Raw genomic sequence first — 16,926 nt, 5'->3', positions numbered from 1 at the left:
CGGACACCCACCCGCCCCTTCTTCACAGAGACTATAACTACAGAAGAAGCCCAAACATCACTTTTTTGTATGTTTTGCTCTTCTTTTGATTCTTCGTCATTTTGGTGCCTCACTCCCCTTTGCCTACGCGGGCAGGCCCGGAACTCAGCTGGATCCCGAGCCACCCAGAACGTGCTGAAGGCCGGCATCCAGCCAACTTTGAAAGAAAAGAATCTTCTGAGAGAAAGTTATTCCAGTCTGTCTGCTCATCTGTTTCTAACACTACAAAAAAGTGGTAACGAACTCTGAATTCAACATCTGGCAAATGCTGCCACCGTGTCTCCATCACAGCCAGCCAAGTGGGGGGGTGTGAAGATGTTATCATTCTGCTGCCTGCTGAGAGAGAGCGAGAGAGAGGCTCTGGCCGAGCTGCCACGTGTGATCGAGCGTACCCAAGAATGCCCGAGAGCTCAGCGCTGACCATCCGCTGCCCCCCCCCCCAGAGCAGCATTTCCCCTGGCCGTTGAACCACCATGTGAAACTATACTATTACAACCTCTGGACTGACACTGAATTCCTTCATTCATTTTTTTCTTTCTGAAAGGCGGTGTCCCAAGGTGAATTAATGCATGTTAAATTCTGTTACTCAATATAAATACTGATTATTTCTGGTAGTCGAAGTTGAGTGCAATCACTCTACTTCATTTTTTGTACCAATTAATGTGTTTACGATACATATTTTTTGTGCTTCTTAAGGCATTTCCATTAAATATGGTGCCCCCTTGTGAGGGTTCTTAATTTTTGCTTATATTTGTGGATTTGTTTTACATTTATATACAACGATACATATTTTTGCGTAATATATAGAATTTATATAGAAATCTTGAAATACATCTGTGAATCCTTCTGTGTGCATTCATTAATAGTGAGACTGACCTAACTCCATATATGAATACCTCTTTCACCAGTGGCTATGGATAGGGGGGACTCAAAGGAGAAAAACAGGATGTTGTTTTTCAGCCTACTTTGAAAAGTTCTTGTTTTGAATTGTCCTGACCCTTCAAACCCAGTTTCTTGAAATATTGTCTTATTCTCATGAGGAAAAGTTGGAGCTAAAAGATCCCCCGCACATGACACCATTGCATTGTCTGACTGGAGAATTCCCATAAATGTATAATTCATATTCTGACAGACAACAGTGTGCGGTATTGTACAATGCTTACTATACCATTGTGTTCTTGTGCCCGGCAGATAAGGACACATTGTTGGAATTCTGCCCTGTCTCTGTGAATGAAGCACATTTACCAGCACAATGATGTTTGACAAAAAAATTAATTATTACAAAGAAATACATTTACATCAGTCAAGCCCAGATGTTAAATAAACACCCAGAGAAAGCATCCTTCTCCTCTTTGGGCAGCCTCTTGATTCCATTTTCTAATTAATTACTGGCTGCAACACCTTGGCTGTGCCGAGATGAAGAGTGACATGTCCCTGGGCCCCCAGTCACATCCAGCAGCAGCACTGATGGCAGGGGAGCTGTGTTTTTAATCACCTGGCTACTGGCATTATCAAGGTGGAGGACCTGTCACCTGCTCTGCACACAGATGCTTGTTCATTCATCTCTGCCGGAGGTCAGTGTGTCTGAGAAAGTGGTGCCTTCTGCGTCCTCAAACCACCGCGCTTCACTCCTCCCTATTTAGAGCCTCTTAAAGGCGCCACATGTTGCATTTTACCCTCAATAAATCATTACCCCATTATGCGGCGTTAGTCTAATTGCTTTAAACAGAAGATGGTTGCGGGGAAGCCTCTTTACCGCATTTTGCCATCATGCAGGTTTGGCAGGAAATCTATTGGATCGCTTTTCCGCTATCCTAAGGGGCTTGGTTCAGGGAACATATTAGAAACTGGTTCTACAGACTCAAAAATACACCACGGCCTCGACAGAGTCGGCCCACTCCCAGGGCTCTGTAAGGGGCCACAGGCATCTGCAACGGGCCAGCGCACTGCTAAGGGTCGGGCACGGCCCTGATCAGCAAAACAAATGAGACAAGCAGGCCCAGTCCAGCTGACCCCCGTCTGAGCCCTAGTACCCCGCGGTGCCATGGATGGTGCCCAGAGGTGCCAACCTCAACTTCAGTGTTGTTATAACAGTTATTTGCTGCCCCTCTTGTATTATTTGCTCAGTCTTCCCTCTCTCTTCTGTCTCTTCTTTATCAGTTTTAAATAGACACACACTCAGACACATACACACGTGAGCCCTACATAAACACCCTTAGTAACAACAACTGGTTTGCATATTATTATGATTATTATTATTGCTATATCTATTTTTATTTTTATTTATTCCTATGCATTGTATGCCGCTACCTCTGTGTTTATGTACTGCCCCTTGCACCAATAAATAAAAAAACAAACAAAAAAACAAACAAAAAAAAACTGGTTCCGCTTTGAACATAATACACAACATTACTCCTGTTACAGTATTCAAAGTACACATTAGGTGACCTTTTGGCTGTTAAGGAACTACATTTTGCTCTTACCCTTCTAAATCTGTAAACACACAACCACCAAGAAAAGCAGTTTTCTTGGCAGCAGGATCCTTAAAGACTCAGCCAAGTGGGGAGGACGTGGAAAACTTCACTGTCGTCCTAATATCTCACCACCTCTCTCCACTGTCGGCAGAGGTCCTACGGCCTGTAATTCCTTACTTTTGTATAGGCTTACATCCAAGTGAGGGCACAGACGGCTCCAAAATCAGAAGCCGTTCCGCTGTCCTAGTGTTGTAGGCCAACATTGCTGGAAGACGATAGCTAATATACAACAGCATATGGACAAAATTCTCTATGTGATATAGCATCGCTGTTGGAATCTGCTGCTCAGGCCTACATGACAACTGTTAGCACCTAACTTTACACTAGCTACTTTCATTAACCATATACATACACCATACATCAGCTGCTCTCCTGTTCCAGAATCAGAATCAGAAATACTTTGTTGATCCCCGAGGGGAAACTCTTTCGTTACAGCTGCTCACTGTCACGTCAGTGCACACAGGAAGAGAAGTTCTAATAGAATAGAACTAGAAATAATAATAAAAGAAGTCTGCAACGAGACAATTATTTAGGTTCAATAGAATGTCTTCAGTCCAGAATCTTCAGAGACCAAATTATGTTCTTGTTCAAGGACAACAACTATTATCCACCATACCACATTTTTTTCAAAGAATGGCATCAAGATGTAGTGACATATAATAACCAACTAAGATTAAGACATGTCTCTTGGGCTAGCTGATGAAGTTTTCAGGAACAAGTTGAAAAGCCATTTTTAACATACTGACTTGACTTTGTTGATCATAGAAGAATTATACATTCTAAAATACATTTAAAATAGGAACAAGGAACATGTTTACTTTTTGGTTGGGTCCCTAGCATGCTATTTTTGTATCAAAAAATCACCTAGTTTTCTAGTTTTCTTAAGCCGAGTGATCAAAAGAGCTCACCCAGTTTTTTCTTATATTCTTTCAATATCTGTATTATAGCAGCCTTTATACTGCTTCAGTCGTATAATTATCTTGATAATATAAAAAAAAACCAGGTCATATAATGTTTCCTACAACAAAAGACACATTTTAGGTTCCATAGACAAATAAAGACACTTTGGAAAGACTGTGCTTGGTGAATGCACCAGTGACTTGGGTTTTTGAGGAGTTTGTTTCCACACAGCAAAGAGAACATGATGGGGACAGAGGAGGCAGCCAGGTGGCTGTGTAACATCAGTCTCTCTTTGTAGGAAACCAACAGTTGTGTGCCACATCATGTGCAATTTGCTAAACTGTTGAACTTTTGTCAACTTTTACCACTTTGCCTGAAAAGAAGCAGTGCACTGCACTTTTCCAAAGTGAACATTTTGTATCCACTTCCTGGAAACTTCCTATTGACTATTCATGTAAAAGGTTCTGAGAGTTTGGAAAAAGGGAGACAAACAAAGATTTGAAATAAGAGCTTGCGTTGTAATGACTTTCCTCTTACTTTTTGCTGTAGGTACTCTGGTAAACTAAACATAGCCAAGGGGTCTGCAGGTAATAATTAGTACGAACAACATAGAAGGAAAAGGAAGGAAGGCAAAGCTAATTTCTAGAGTAATTCAACACGCCCTGAAAATCTTGTTTTTGCTGAATCCCAGTGATTTTACTTCACACCTTTCTGCAGTGATAGGGAAGTGTACTCCAGGGTGTGTCAGTACACCTTGACATCACTGTTGAGTGCAGTTACAGGTGCAACAGTGCACACTTCTGACCACACCCATCAGTGATGCGGGCTGTGGTCAGAAGAGAGAGAGGGCACTGCAGAGAGGGCAGTGAAACAGTGTTTGTGTTTCACTCTTTAATAATATATTATATATATATGTCTTCTCAAACCTGGCATCAGTTTACTGCCAAAAGCGATTCTAGATCTCGCCTCCTTAAAATAAAATATGGAAATGAATAGGGATATTAAATGTATTCTTAAAACTATATTCAGCACAAATATAAATAAATATAGATCAACCTTACTTTTCATGGTTTTAGAAAAGTTTTGCATTACAATATGCAGCAATTGTTTAAGTAATCTCTACTTTAACTGTACTCAATTTGAGAACAAACAGGTTCCAAATAAAAGTAAGAGAAAGGGAAAAAAAGTTAATTTCTTTCATCAGTGAAAAAGTGTGTTTGTTAAAACCCAGATAACCAGTTTGGTCTACTTATACTGTATATACATTGTGTGTGTGTGTGTGTGTGTGTGTGTGTGTGTGCTTTAGATGTTATTTCTAAAACCATGTATCTGTGTCTATTGAGCAGGTGTATTGGATGGGATGAAGGCAATATAGTCAGCCAGCATTAAAGCTGGTTAATATTAAAGGCTGAACACAGCACTGAGCTTTGTAATTTTGTGGAATGAGTGTCGAGTGTCCTTCTCATAATACAATTGATTTCGTCATCAGTCCTGTTTGTGTAATCCAGTTTTGTGAATGGGTGCATCCTTAATGTGTACATTTCTGAAGAGAAACGGTGCAGTAGTTACAAGTAACTACCTAAAGTGGGACTACATCCGTAATTTAATTTTAGCTAAAAAAGAAATAGTTATTATGTTGCTATGGGTAGCAAGTGTGTAAATCTTGGAATATGGCTTCATTTGTTTACCTAAATCATTTTAGTGAGTTATGTAATACGGGTAAGAAATAAAACTAGGTTCCATGTCAACAGCAGGTTTTTGGGTGGCATTTCGAGAACCAGGCTGCACTCAGTGTCCTGAATGAACCAACTGAGCTGGCTTTAGCAATGCATGCTAACTGAATCAGTAAATTCAAAGATCAACGGGATGCAAAGTAGCATATCACTCCAGCTCTGATACCCTCACACAGACCACACATTATGACCATGTTATTCATTACTTTTTATTTATATCGAAAATGTGAAAAAACAATATTTTCCACTGTATTTTTTCTATCATTGTTTAATTACATTGTATGTATTACTTGAACTATATTACTGTGTTACCATTATGTTTTGAATGATTTCAAAGCAAATTAATTAAGTAATAAGATGTCTATATCACACTGAGTGAAATCTAACTTGAAGCTAAAACTTTAACATTATAATTAGAGAGTTATGTAACAAATTGACAGCAAGAGAACACTAGCTTATTAGTCCTGTAGGGAACCTGACAACTGCTGTGAAATTTCCAAAGAAATAAATCAAGTCCCAATTAAGCCTCAAATTAAGCCCAATGTCATATTTATTCATTATTTATTATGGAAAAGTAGAGTTACAGTAAACTTACAGACTAACCTAAAATGTGCACTGAGCTGTCCTTGTCATTGTCATCATCATGCAGTAATAAAATACCCCAAGCAGCATTACAAATGTAAAATTCAGTAACACCCTGGAGGATTTCTTTTTTCTCTTCAACACCTGCCAGAGTATTTCCGTTTTCATTTTATTTCATTTATATAGCACCAAGTCATAACAGAAGTTATCTCACTGCACTTTTCCTATAGAGCAGGACTAGACCGTACTCTTTATAATATTATTTACAGAGACCCAACAAATCCCACCATGAGCAAGCACTTGGCGACAGTGGCAAGGAAAACCTTGGACAGAACCAGACTCAATGGTGGGCAGCCATCTGCCACTGCCAGAGAGCAGTGCATCTGCATATGTGCATAAAGCAGTGGAGACCAGTACCTTACCTAATGCAACAGAATATGGTAAACCTACTGTAAGTTATGTGGCCAGTGTTGTAGTCTGGTTGGCTTCATTTGCTATACATGTAAATGTAACTACAATGCTTATTGCTGGTTGGTTCTACTGAAACATCCCTACCGTTTCTCAGGTCCAAGGGTCAAAATAAGATTGTTTTTAGTTAAATTCATTAATAGTAAAACTACAGTAAAATATGATATTAAACTAGACTGAAAAGGATAATATGTGAATTTTCCTCATTGGAACTCTGTCTTGTCTATTTCACTAATGATCATAAAGTTCAAGTCGTCAAGACTGAGTTAAATTACAGTGAAGAAGAATAACTTCTGACCCTTGATTTGAGGCTACAATCTCACAGGGTACACTTAATCAAGAACCCAGACACACACACACACACTTACACACACACAGATTGAGCTGGTCCAGTCAGAGAGATGAAATTATGTCTTACTCCAAATCAGTCTGATGCTTGTCTAATGAGCAGTGTGGCAAAGATACATGATGAAGAAAATCAATCATGTATAACACCACAGCAAGCCAGAGAATTGTCAAATTTGTCAGCTAATTTCATGCTAATTGAGTCCCCAACCCGGAATTATTTTTAACCTCATCACTGTTCTGATCACGTCGAATAGCGAGCCCTTTGCTCACGTGTCATTAATTAAGCTAAAAACATCAATCATGATTTTCTTTCTCCCCTCAGTACCCGCCAGGATCACTAACATATCGAAGGACATCACAGTGAACGAGGGCAGCAACGTCAATCTCATGTGCCTGGCGGTCGGTCGACCTGAGGCAAACATCATATGGAAGCATCACTCACCAAGAGGTAAGCCACAAAGGTTTTGTTATTTGTATTATTTTTTTGGTCTTAAGGCTGTCTTTTATGTACAATTGTAACGGAGAAGAGTGTCCCATCCAGAAGTTATGGTGTTTTGGTACAAGTAGAATCCATCCAGTGGATTCTTTAACTGGAGATTTCCGTGTGCAGTTAGTTACAGGAAACAGGATTACTGGGCAGCGCACAAACAATCCAATTGAATTTGTGAGTCGGTGTGGAAGGTACAAAATCAGATGTTAATACAAAATAAGGTTTATTTTCTCACTCTTGACAAATATCTTATTTTGTGCATTATTATGTTATTATATATATATATATATATATATATATATATATATATATACACATTATTATGTATTTATAAACTCCTTCAGAAAGTTTTCATCATCAAATTTCACAAAACAAATTTGTCAGGCAAAGCTGCAACTGCATTACCTCAGTGTAAAGGTGTCGACATTTCCACACAACACACACCTCCAACACTTGCTTTACATGAATATCTGCCTATGTGCAGAGCAGCTGTTTACCTCCAGTGAGAATCTGTAGCTTTTGCATTAACGTAGCCAAAAGAGGATTTATGATGAATAATCTTTAATCTATTGACTAAGGCCTTGTTTTCTTTTTAATGTGGTGGATTGGAGGGGTTGAAGCTGCTCAACCTGTGGCCTGACAGAACCCAACTCCAATCACCATGATTTGGCTGGAGGCCGCAGCTGGTGTGGTCAGTGTTGTTGTGCTGGTGCCTCCTAGCCTCGAGGAGAGGAAAGAAGCTCTGTATGTGTGCGCACGCATGTGTGATCTGTGTTCTAATTGTGTCGGCTTCGCGCTTCCCACTGAGCATTCAGCGGTGTGACTCATGCGCGGCTTCTCTATAGGATCAGATGTTCGGCCTCCAACATGACATGAATGCTTACAGCCCAGCTGTTCCTCTCTCCCTCCCCATTATCTAGAGCCAGCAGAATCTGGTTCTCACAGCCCAGTGGCCCTCCACCACCTCAGCCATCCACAACATTTCCATCCCTCCATTTACTCCCCTCCCTATTTACTCTGAATATCATGATCTCCCCACAAACTGTTAGTTTGAAGTGTGAATTGTAATCACATTCTAGGGACAACTTTAATGACGGACACGAAACCACCAGTCAGATGGTGCCATTTACACTGACTGTATACTTAGTAACAGCCCTCTGGGGTGAGTTCAAATTTATGTTTTTCATATACATAGAATTTGGCACTTGTTTAGAACTTTAAAACTAATATCCTCCCCTATATTTTTTGTCCAGTACAAGCTACCGCAAGCTGTGTGAGAGACCTGTCGATGTTGCAATTAGTGTGGCCAATAGAGGCTGATAAAAGTCACATTACGTAATGCACATGTAATGCTGATATTCTCTTGTTCAGTGCGAGTTCAGACAGCGATGTTGCTAGGTTTCTGTAGTCTGCATCTCTGACTTGTTAAAATCAGAAAAAACTCGCTGTTGATGCATCCAGGTGACGCACCATCTTTTTTCCCTGATAATACATTGTGAAGAACTAATACCTGTTGAAATCATAGAAATAAAGAAAAACCTGTTTCTTACTGTCTGCGCATATAAGTACTGTACATCTCCAACACCAGAAGGGAAGCAGCAAACCGGGTAGTTACTTTGGTAACGACCGAAAAAACTCGACGGTGTTATGAGTTGGGGTTTAATTCGACATGTATCTGATCCATCAACCCGCATGTATTTACCTGTATTATAGTGTATTAGATTTTTTTGCTTAGTACTTCCATTCCTGTGTGCACTGACGTGACAGTGAGCTGCTGTAGCAAAAGAGTTTCCCCTCGGGGATCAATAAAGTATTTCTGATTCTGATTCTGATTTTAGTGAGAAATCTTATTTATTGAAATGTTCGCCTCTCATTCCCCACGGTCTTCTGCCACTTCAGCAGCTGACGGAGGCTGGTAGCGAGTTGAGACATAATCCAAAATGTAAAGTACGGAAAGTTTGTAAGTACGAAAATACAGTTTCTTTATGGATTATACTGATGCCAAATTGACAAGAAGACTGTCGACATATGACGCCTTTTATCTTGTGTTTCTGGAGTTATGTGTTTTTGTGGACACATAAGGAACTGTTAATATGTCATATTTCTTAAAGGGAGTTTGGTGTAATATTTTCCCCGGTTTAATTCAAACAGCTAATACTGTATGTAGCCTATATTCTTTAATGTTTTGTCACCACTACAGAAACACTAGGTAACTGCTAAAGTATGATAAGCTTGTCTGACGTTGACTGCGGTTAGTTATTGGTTTGATTAATGGTTTACAGTCTAATAATTTGTGTTTGTATTGATTACTGATGGTGGCTGATCAGGCAAATTATCAGCTAAGTGCACTCGGTTTCTAACGGCAGTATGCAGTAAATGTTGCCCTTTGTGTGCGTTCCTAATGAAACACAATGTGCTTGATGGTGTTATGACTCCTGATGAGACTTGAAAGCTCAGCATTCTCGTTGCCCTTTAGCTTCCCTTTTTAACATTTATTCACCCAGAAAAAGCTCATATGTCTCTGTGTAATGTGACCTCCTCTCTCTGTCAGCTGCTGTGTGTCTGCAGTGTAGTTACAGATTTTGGAATTTTATTTGTTTAATTTTCAGATACATTTTCAACATACATGCATAACCATATTTATGACCATGTAACCTCAAACATGAGGTTAACACTACAATATGTCAAAAAATTAATGAGACCCACTCTGTTTCCCTGGGACCCACTCTAATGACCACCTGTGGGTGCTGGGGACTATTAATGAATTTATAGTCTTTAACTTTAATGAATAAAGAAGAGGAATAATAGCCAATTAATTGACTGAGTCTCATAAAATACACTAAACCATCAATTTGGAACTTTGGAACAAATTACCACCAATAGCTAGCAGGTTGAAGGATTTGGATTTCAACATAGCAGAGGTTGGCAAATGACTCAACATTAAAATTAAAGAACATTAAAGAAACCAGCATAATTATACACACACATTTATTTTAAAAGATACAACAAAGCAAAAACACAATATGAAGACTAACTCTAAATACACTAAACTACAGAACACAGGGTGTGTGGTGTGTGTGTGTGTGTGTGTGTGTGTGTGTGTGTGTGTGTGTGTGTGTGTGTGTGCACGCAGGTCTGGGTGCGAGCCAAAAGGAATGTGTGTATGTTTCTCTGTTCTGCCTCCTATGTCTCTCGTGCACGAGCGCACGTGGTCAGAAACAAAGAAAGCGTGTGCAGCGGGAGCTTTAGAGTTCCTCTCCGCCGGGTGTGGTTGTCTTTAAGGGCCAAAGCAGAGCTGTATGTGTGTGGTCTGTTTAGAATAACGGTGCCAAGTTAAAAGGAGTTAGTTAGCAAGACACTGTCTGTGTGGAGCATAACATAAACTAACAATTTAACGTGTGTCTACCAAATTAACAGATAAACATGTCACGATAAAACCTCAGAAAAGCACATCAGTAATGTCACATGTACAAAAGTTAAACAGTCCTTTGCTTAGCTTTAAAGCTGTTACGTTACCCGTCCGTGGGAGGGAAAGAGAGGTGGCTTTGGACGTGCTGCTCCGTTAGCGGGCGGTCTGTCGGTTGTGTTGCGGCCTGATGCAGTCTTTATGCAGATGGGTGGAACCCGGTCTGTTGTCTGGTGTCCTCCTTACAGTTAGCTCAGTGCTGACTTTCTTAGTTGCTTTTAAAGTTTAGCTTGCAGGCATTGTGTAATAGCTGTTGGCGCTAAACTTTGTTGCAGAGATCTAGCAGGCCCTCGCGCCGCTGCTAAGATCACAGTTTGGTTCTAAAGGAAGGCAGGCGCCTGTGTTGCGGCCTAATCCTTTGTCCTTCTTTGGTAGGTCTTCTTCAAGCAGATTACTCGGGGAGCAAGCAGCCGTCTGCTGCTCGCTGGAGACGAAGCCAGCAGGAAAGAGACAGAACAAATGACCGCTTACCTTTTTATTGATCTGGTGACATCCAGGTTACATGTCAATACTGACCCATGGGTGCTGTAAGGTTGCATTCAATGGCTTTCAGGATTATGGGACAAAAGAGAATGCAGTTAAAGTTCAGTTAAAAATCACACAAATGATTGAATTAATCTGTGCTCTCCCAACTAAAATCATAGAAAATTTGTCACTAGGTCGTCATGTTGTTTTAAATTGCACCAGTAGTAGAAAGACAGATAGTCGCTCCTAACTACCAACCCTGAACTGATGCACAGCAGCAAGAGTAGTGGCAAATGAAGCAATAGAATCACACTTGAAAAGTAATATACAGGCATCCGTAGCCGGGGAGCCTGGTATGCTGTGTTTATGTGTGTGTGTATGTTATTGTCAACAGGGAAGATAATGGGTTATCTTACTTGACATTTCTCTGAGTTGCACTAATGAAAAGAGAGACTATGTGGGGAGATGTTTGGGCAGCCGAAGAAATTCTCACTGGCAGTCAGAATCTTAAATGTTTTTCCTGCAGAGTGGCATTTTCCCGACTAGCTCCTCAGCGTTTGCTTTTCATGTTTGCCACCAGCGATAATGGACTGTTTCCTCAGAGGATAGTGTTTGTGTCTGTCAGTACAGCACTAAAGTGAGCAGCCTTCTCCCTGAGTTAAACCACATTTCTAGAAAGTCTCAAATCTGCAGCCGCCTTGCCATTTGATTAGTTGTTTTTCCATGGCATATCATTTAACATTAACACACTCACATGGTGTCAGGAACATGAACAAATATACTGTAGCAGCTGATGATGCAGAAAGAGGCCTCAGCTTTCACTTTAAAAAATGACAAGTGACATGAGAAAACTGGCTCTGGCGAACATGGAAGAAATATGGAAACACTGAAACAATATTAAATTAATTTGAGCCTGAAGTTTGTTAACTAAATTTAAACTGAGTTATTGTCAGATTCCCTGTCACCGTTTAATATGAATTCTTTTTCCACTGCACTGTTGAATGAAGGGAGACTCCGAAGCCTTTACAGTACATGCCAATAAATCCTCCAATACAGATAGTGACATAAGTAAGGGTTGTGCGGAGAGTAGCAGCCCATAAATGCGTAGCCTTCTATGGTCGTTTACTTAATGTCAATTTAAGTCTCACCTTTATTTTGTTCACTGGAAGACTCCCCGTTTCATGTCAGTGGGGACCACATAAACTATTCAGCAGTGTCCACTGAATCTCTGGCTGCTGGCCACTAAAGGGATTAGAAGATATATGGTTGTGGGAAAACAGTTTATTCAGGGGACAATGCAGTATGGATCCCTTCGACCCTTAAGACTCATTGCAGTGGATAGGTTGTGAATGTACACTCTCTCAAATGTCAGTTTGTGTCTGAAACGTGTGCTGTCCGTCTTGAGTGAGCAGTTCTTCTGATATGTGGTGTCACAACAGAAACAACAAACACTGTGTTATGTGATAATCATGTAACTCCAGTTTTAGTGATTTTCATGGTTTCATCTTAAAGGAATACATGCTCTTCTTTCAATCCTGTATTTTAGAAATTATGTTTGTATACTACTAATTTGCAACATGAAACGTATTTATAAAGAAACATAATGCTACAAGAATGTTGCACCAGAATTGCCCGCCAGGGACAATAAAGATTTGCTGAAAGATTGGCTGAAATTTGCCATGCAGGTCAAGTGTTTGTGAGGTTGTGTGTGTGAATGCATGAACGCGTGGATGCATGCGTGTATGTGGTCGCAGCTATTGTGAATAGCTTGCATTAAGCCATGCCAGTGGCGTGGCAATGTCTGTCGTTCAGTCCACCACTTTGGTCCAAACTGAAATGTCTTGACTAGTATTGATGGATTGCCATGACATTTGGTACACGCATCCATGTCCCCCTCAGGATGAATTGTAATAATGTAATTCCTTAGAATTTCAAGTAGCGCCATCATCAGGTCAAAATCTTTATTTTTCCAACACTTTGCTTTATGACCAACTACCTGCAAAATAAATGACACTCCCATTAGCCTCGGCTGTACTGTGTGTTCAATGCTAATTAGCAAATGTGGTTAACATAGTAAACATTATACCTGCTAAACATAAACATGTTAGCATTGTCATTGTGAGCGTGTTGGCTTGCTGACATTAGCATTTAACTCAAAGCAACACTGCTTAAGTACAGCCTTACAGTGCCATGTGATGTGCTGTGTCAATGAACATATCACGTAACATGTTCATACTGACTGTATTTGCAGAATGTTCACTGAAAATGTATTTTAATTTGTTCTCCCTACAATATCCACTTGGGTAAAGTTAGGGAAAGATCGTCATCTTGGTCCAATTTTGCAAAGTTAAACAGTGACTTGAAGCAAGACACTGGATGTGTTTAACATTTAATCAAAACCGTGATCTTTCCCTAACCTTTTATTGCCTAAACCTAACCACACGAAGGTCTCAGAATGTGAACCCAAGCCCCTGGTATCAAAGCCCAGCGCTTTGTACACCCACCATTCACCACGACTGCCTTATTGGCCTTTGGTTGCCATCAGTGGCAACCACTTTTCAATACCGAGCTTCAAAATCAAAAGCCGGATCGGCAATTCTCCCAGTATTTTTTTTTCTCTCCAACCACGCGTACTTGTACACATGCAGCACGCATCTGAAGAAAAACCCAACAACCCTTCAAAGAGACACAGCGTAGCTTACCGGTAGCCTCAAAGTTGAATCTAGGCTACTTTATGCAAATCAGGGGCATCCAGTGTGACTTGCCACCTCTGGAAAACTCCTGAAAAACGCTTAAACAAGCCACTGTCGATCTGAAATGAAGACAGATTTAGCAACTGCATGGCTTATTTCTCGCCTAAAATGTTTTGAATAAAATTAACTAGTTTATAAGAGAAAGTTTCAAAACAAGCCGGTAGCAGACAGCCCACGAGTGAAAGCATTCGTCCAGTCAGGTGCAGTCAGGAAATGTTTCCTGTTGTGCTTCAGGGAAGGAGAGCATCTGTCAATCATCTATCATGACATCTTCTCATAAATAAAATATAAAAAATAGGGACAGCAAAACATGCACCCCAAAATATATTTATTTTTAATATTTGTTGCATTAGTGATATTTAAATATTGCTGTTACAGTTGGAACTGGAACCAAACAACACGTGCGTTGGTGCGTTTCCTCGTGTGCGTGCACAGGCATCTGTTTTTGAGACAATTTTCATCATTAAGCTGACGTTTATCTGCATTATCTTAATTACTCAAAATATAAGATGACTAAAAATGGCAATATTTTCAGTTTTGGGAACCAAAAGCTGATGCCTGGTTGCCAGCCTGGCAACTACTTTTAAAAGTTAGTATTGAACCCTGATTCTACTCCCTTACTTCCTGCTGGCTTTATTTTTATTTTTCCATTTATTAATATTTTCAGAGATTTAGATTTAGAAGTAAATTGTGAGGCAAAAAGCTCACATGACATTTGAAGGCCATTTGCTTGAAAAATTGGCAGTGTTGAGCGTGTTTGACAGAACAGACAGATGTTGTCAACTTGTGATTAGTCTCCTGATGAGTGCCATTCACAGTGTTATACAGCAGAAATAATGGGAAAAGCATGTGAGAAATTATCCTTGGAAAAATTACATTTCATGACACTTGGCAATGTGCCTCCCACACTGGAAAGAAAGCCTTACATGTATTAGGACGTTTTAGATGGGGAATGGAAGACACTGTCCCATTTGATTGCGAGTACCAATATTCATCAAAATTGGAGTAGTAGTGATTTCTAGTCTGTTTCAAACAGACAGCTTCAGTATCTCAATATCATTGCATAAATACAGTCTTATAATAAGAGTATTGGAGCTGGCAGAAACTGTTTTTAGAAGAAAATAGACTCATCTCTCTGCATGCTTTACCAACAAAACAGTTCATTACAATGACAAGAGCCATCACAGAGAAATAATTGTTGGTTGAGTTGGATAAAAATAACAGGCATAGCCTTGATAGTGCACAATGTGCACAGGAAGTTATGTCTTTGACTTACTGACCCCTTGCTGAGACATGTACATGAAAGGGGTGGTGTGCAGTTGGCAGTATGTCTATCATCTATGTGATATTGTAGCCGTTATTTACAAGTGCTTATTACAAGGGAGCATTATTGCTTGGAGCATTATGCAATGCGTTGGAGACATCAACATATTTTAAATAGTAACAGTATTTACTCAAGAGATTAAACAGTTTATTATAGTGCCAATGCTTAGGCCCCTCTTCTCAGTTCCCTTGCTAGTTACAGCTAATTAGCTTGTGAGGCTAACTTAAAACGTCAACAGGGTAATCTATGGTACCTTCCATGACCTGCTCGCTCTACTGGGCCTTCAGTATCATGTAGGCAGGCATTTTTCAGGTTGTTGAACATTCTTCATGTCCAAGTTACATGTAGGATGGTTGCAGGGATGGAGATCCTCTATAGATCTCATGTCTGACAGTCAAAGTTTAAGTTCTCTGAGAAAGAAGCTTTGCCAAAAGCTCTGGGTTTTTGCTTGGCTAAATATTTGAGGACAGCAGTGGACAACTAAGGCTGCTTGTTCTCACTGACATTCCACATTGTGCCTTGGTGATGTACTGATGCTGACAGAGAAGGTGAGCTCAGCCAGATGTAGCTGACTCAGTGTTAATGCAGACACATGCAGCTGAAAGGCATTACGAACCACAAATAAAACATTGATTTTCATTGACAGTTCTGAGTTGACTGTTGACATTACGCAATATCTTTGGCAAAAAAACAACAATAAAAAACTAACTAAACATGTCATGGTTTGCAAGTAGTAAAGGGTGCTTTTCAAACACTTTTTCAAGCAAATAGCCTTTTCCTTTTATATTAGTAGTCAGTTTCTAACCTCTTCTTTGCAACCATTTCAATGCCTCTCTGGCTGGGCAACTCCAAACTCTCATTTGCAACAACTGTAATCGCTTCTGCAGACCTTCTCCTGCTATTAAGCCTTGTTCATAACATCTTTGATGTGACCCTCTCCTCCTCCAAACCCTTGCTAGCAACTACTGTAGCACACAGACGTCACAGAGAAGAACATTCAAGGACATTTCAAGCAGTGGAGGAGTCCTCCACTCTGTCCTGTCTGTCCACAATGATAACATTACAACACCTCAGACATCAACAGTGGAGGCAGGCTGGGTAGAAAACAAGCCTTGTTTCAACAGCATTTGCTCAGTTGACTGTAGCAATCCACTGATACATCCAACCATGTATAGAGCCCCAAGGCAGTTAGCCTGCTGTTCATCAATCTAAAGCAGATGACAGGCCTGGCAGCACCATGAAAATGGAAATGCAGTGAAAAAGTAACCATTCAAAGAAAAACCTTGCTGCCTCTCTTCGTTTTGTTGTTGAACGAACTGCCCTACCCTCCTGTTCGCCAAGGACGCAGCAAGGATGTTTCCTGTATGACAACTTGCTGCATTCTTATGCACTAAGCAGTGGAAGGGGGGCTCTGAATGTTAAAACTAACATGATGTCATTGATACTTCTTTTGGAAAGACAAAACAAAGAGCCAGTTCCTATCAGTATCAGCCCTGATACTGAGCATATTACGCAGATCTGCCAGATTTTACTGATCCATATTAAAGTACGGGGTGCAGTCTAGTCCAGAAAGTGTAACTTAAAACTTTAAATTTACATGCACTGGATGCGGGTAAAGCAGTCCTATTCACCACTCTCCCTGTAGGTAAGGACATAATTAATCCTTAATCCAAGGCAAGCTGTGATATTCAAATGAAGTCATACCCTCAACTCCCCATCCACCGTCCTCTATTCCATGCCCTTCAACAGCAACCACCTCAACAAGAAAATTGTCAACTTATGAGAACATGGCGGACACAGGGCGAAGGGCCAGAGAATTGAATA

At 40.3% G+C, this 16,926-nt stretch overlaps 1 protein-coding gene across 4 annotated transcripts in view; it reads left to right on the top strand.

Moving 5' to 3' along the window:
* Positions 1 to 16,926, top strand: part of opcml (opioid binding protein/cell adhesion molecule-like) — a 322,114-nt gene that overhangs the window by 247,483 nt on the left and 57,705 nt on the right. For all 4 annotated transcript variants that reach the window (XM_044222971.1, XM_044222969.1, XM_044222973.1 and 1 more), the window contains one exon: positions 6,927 to 7,052. In XM_044222971.1, the coding sequence (XP_044078906.1) occupies positions 6,927 to 7,052 (126 nt within the window). The remainder of the gene's footprint in view (positions 1 to 6,926; positions 7,053 to 16,926) is intronic.

Source organism: Siniperca chuatsi, linkage group LG14, assembly GCF_020085105.1.
Source record: "Siniperca chuatsi isolate FFG_IHB_CAS linkage group LG14, ASM2008510v1, whole genome shotgun sequence".
In the NCBI taxonomy this organism is placed as follows: domain Eukaryota; kingdom Metazoa; phylum Chordata; class Actinopteri; order Centrarchiformes; family Sinipercidae; genus Siniperca; species Siniperca chuatsi.
This window is presented reverse-complemented; position numbering and strand designations above follow the sequence as displayed.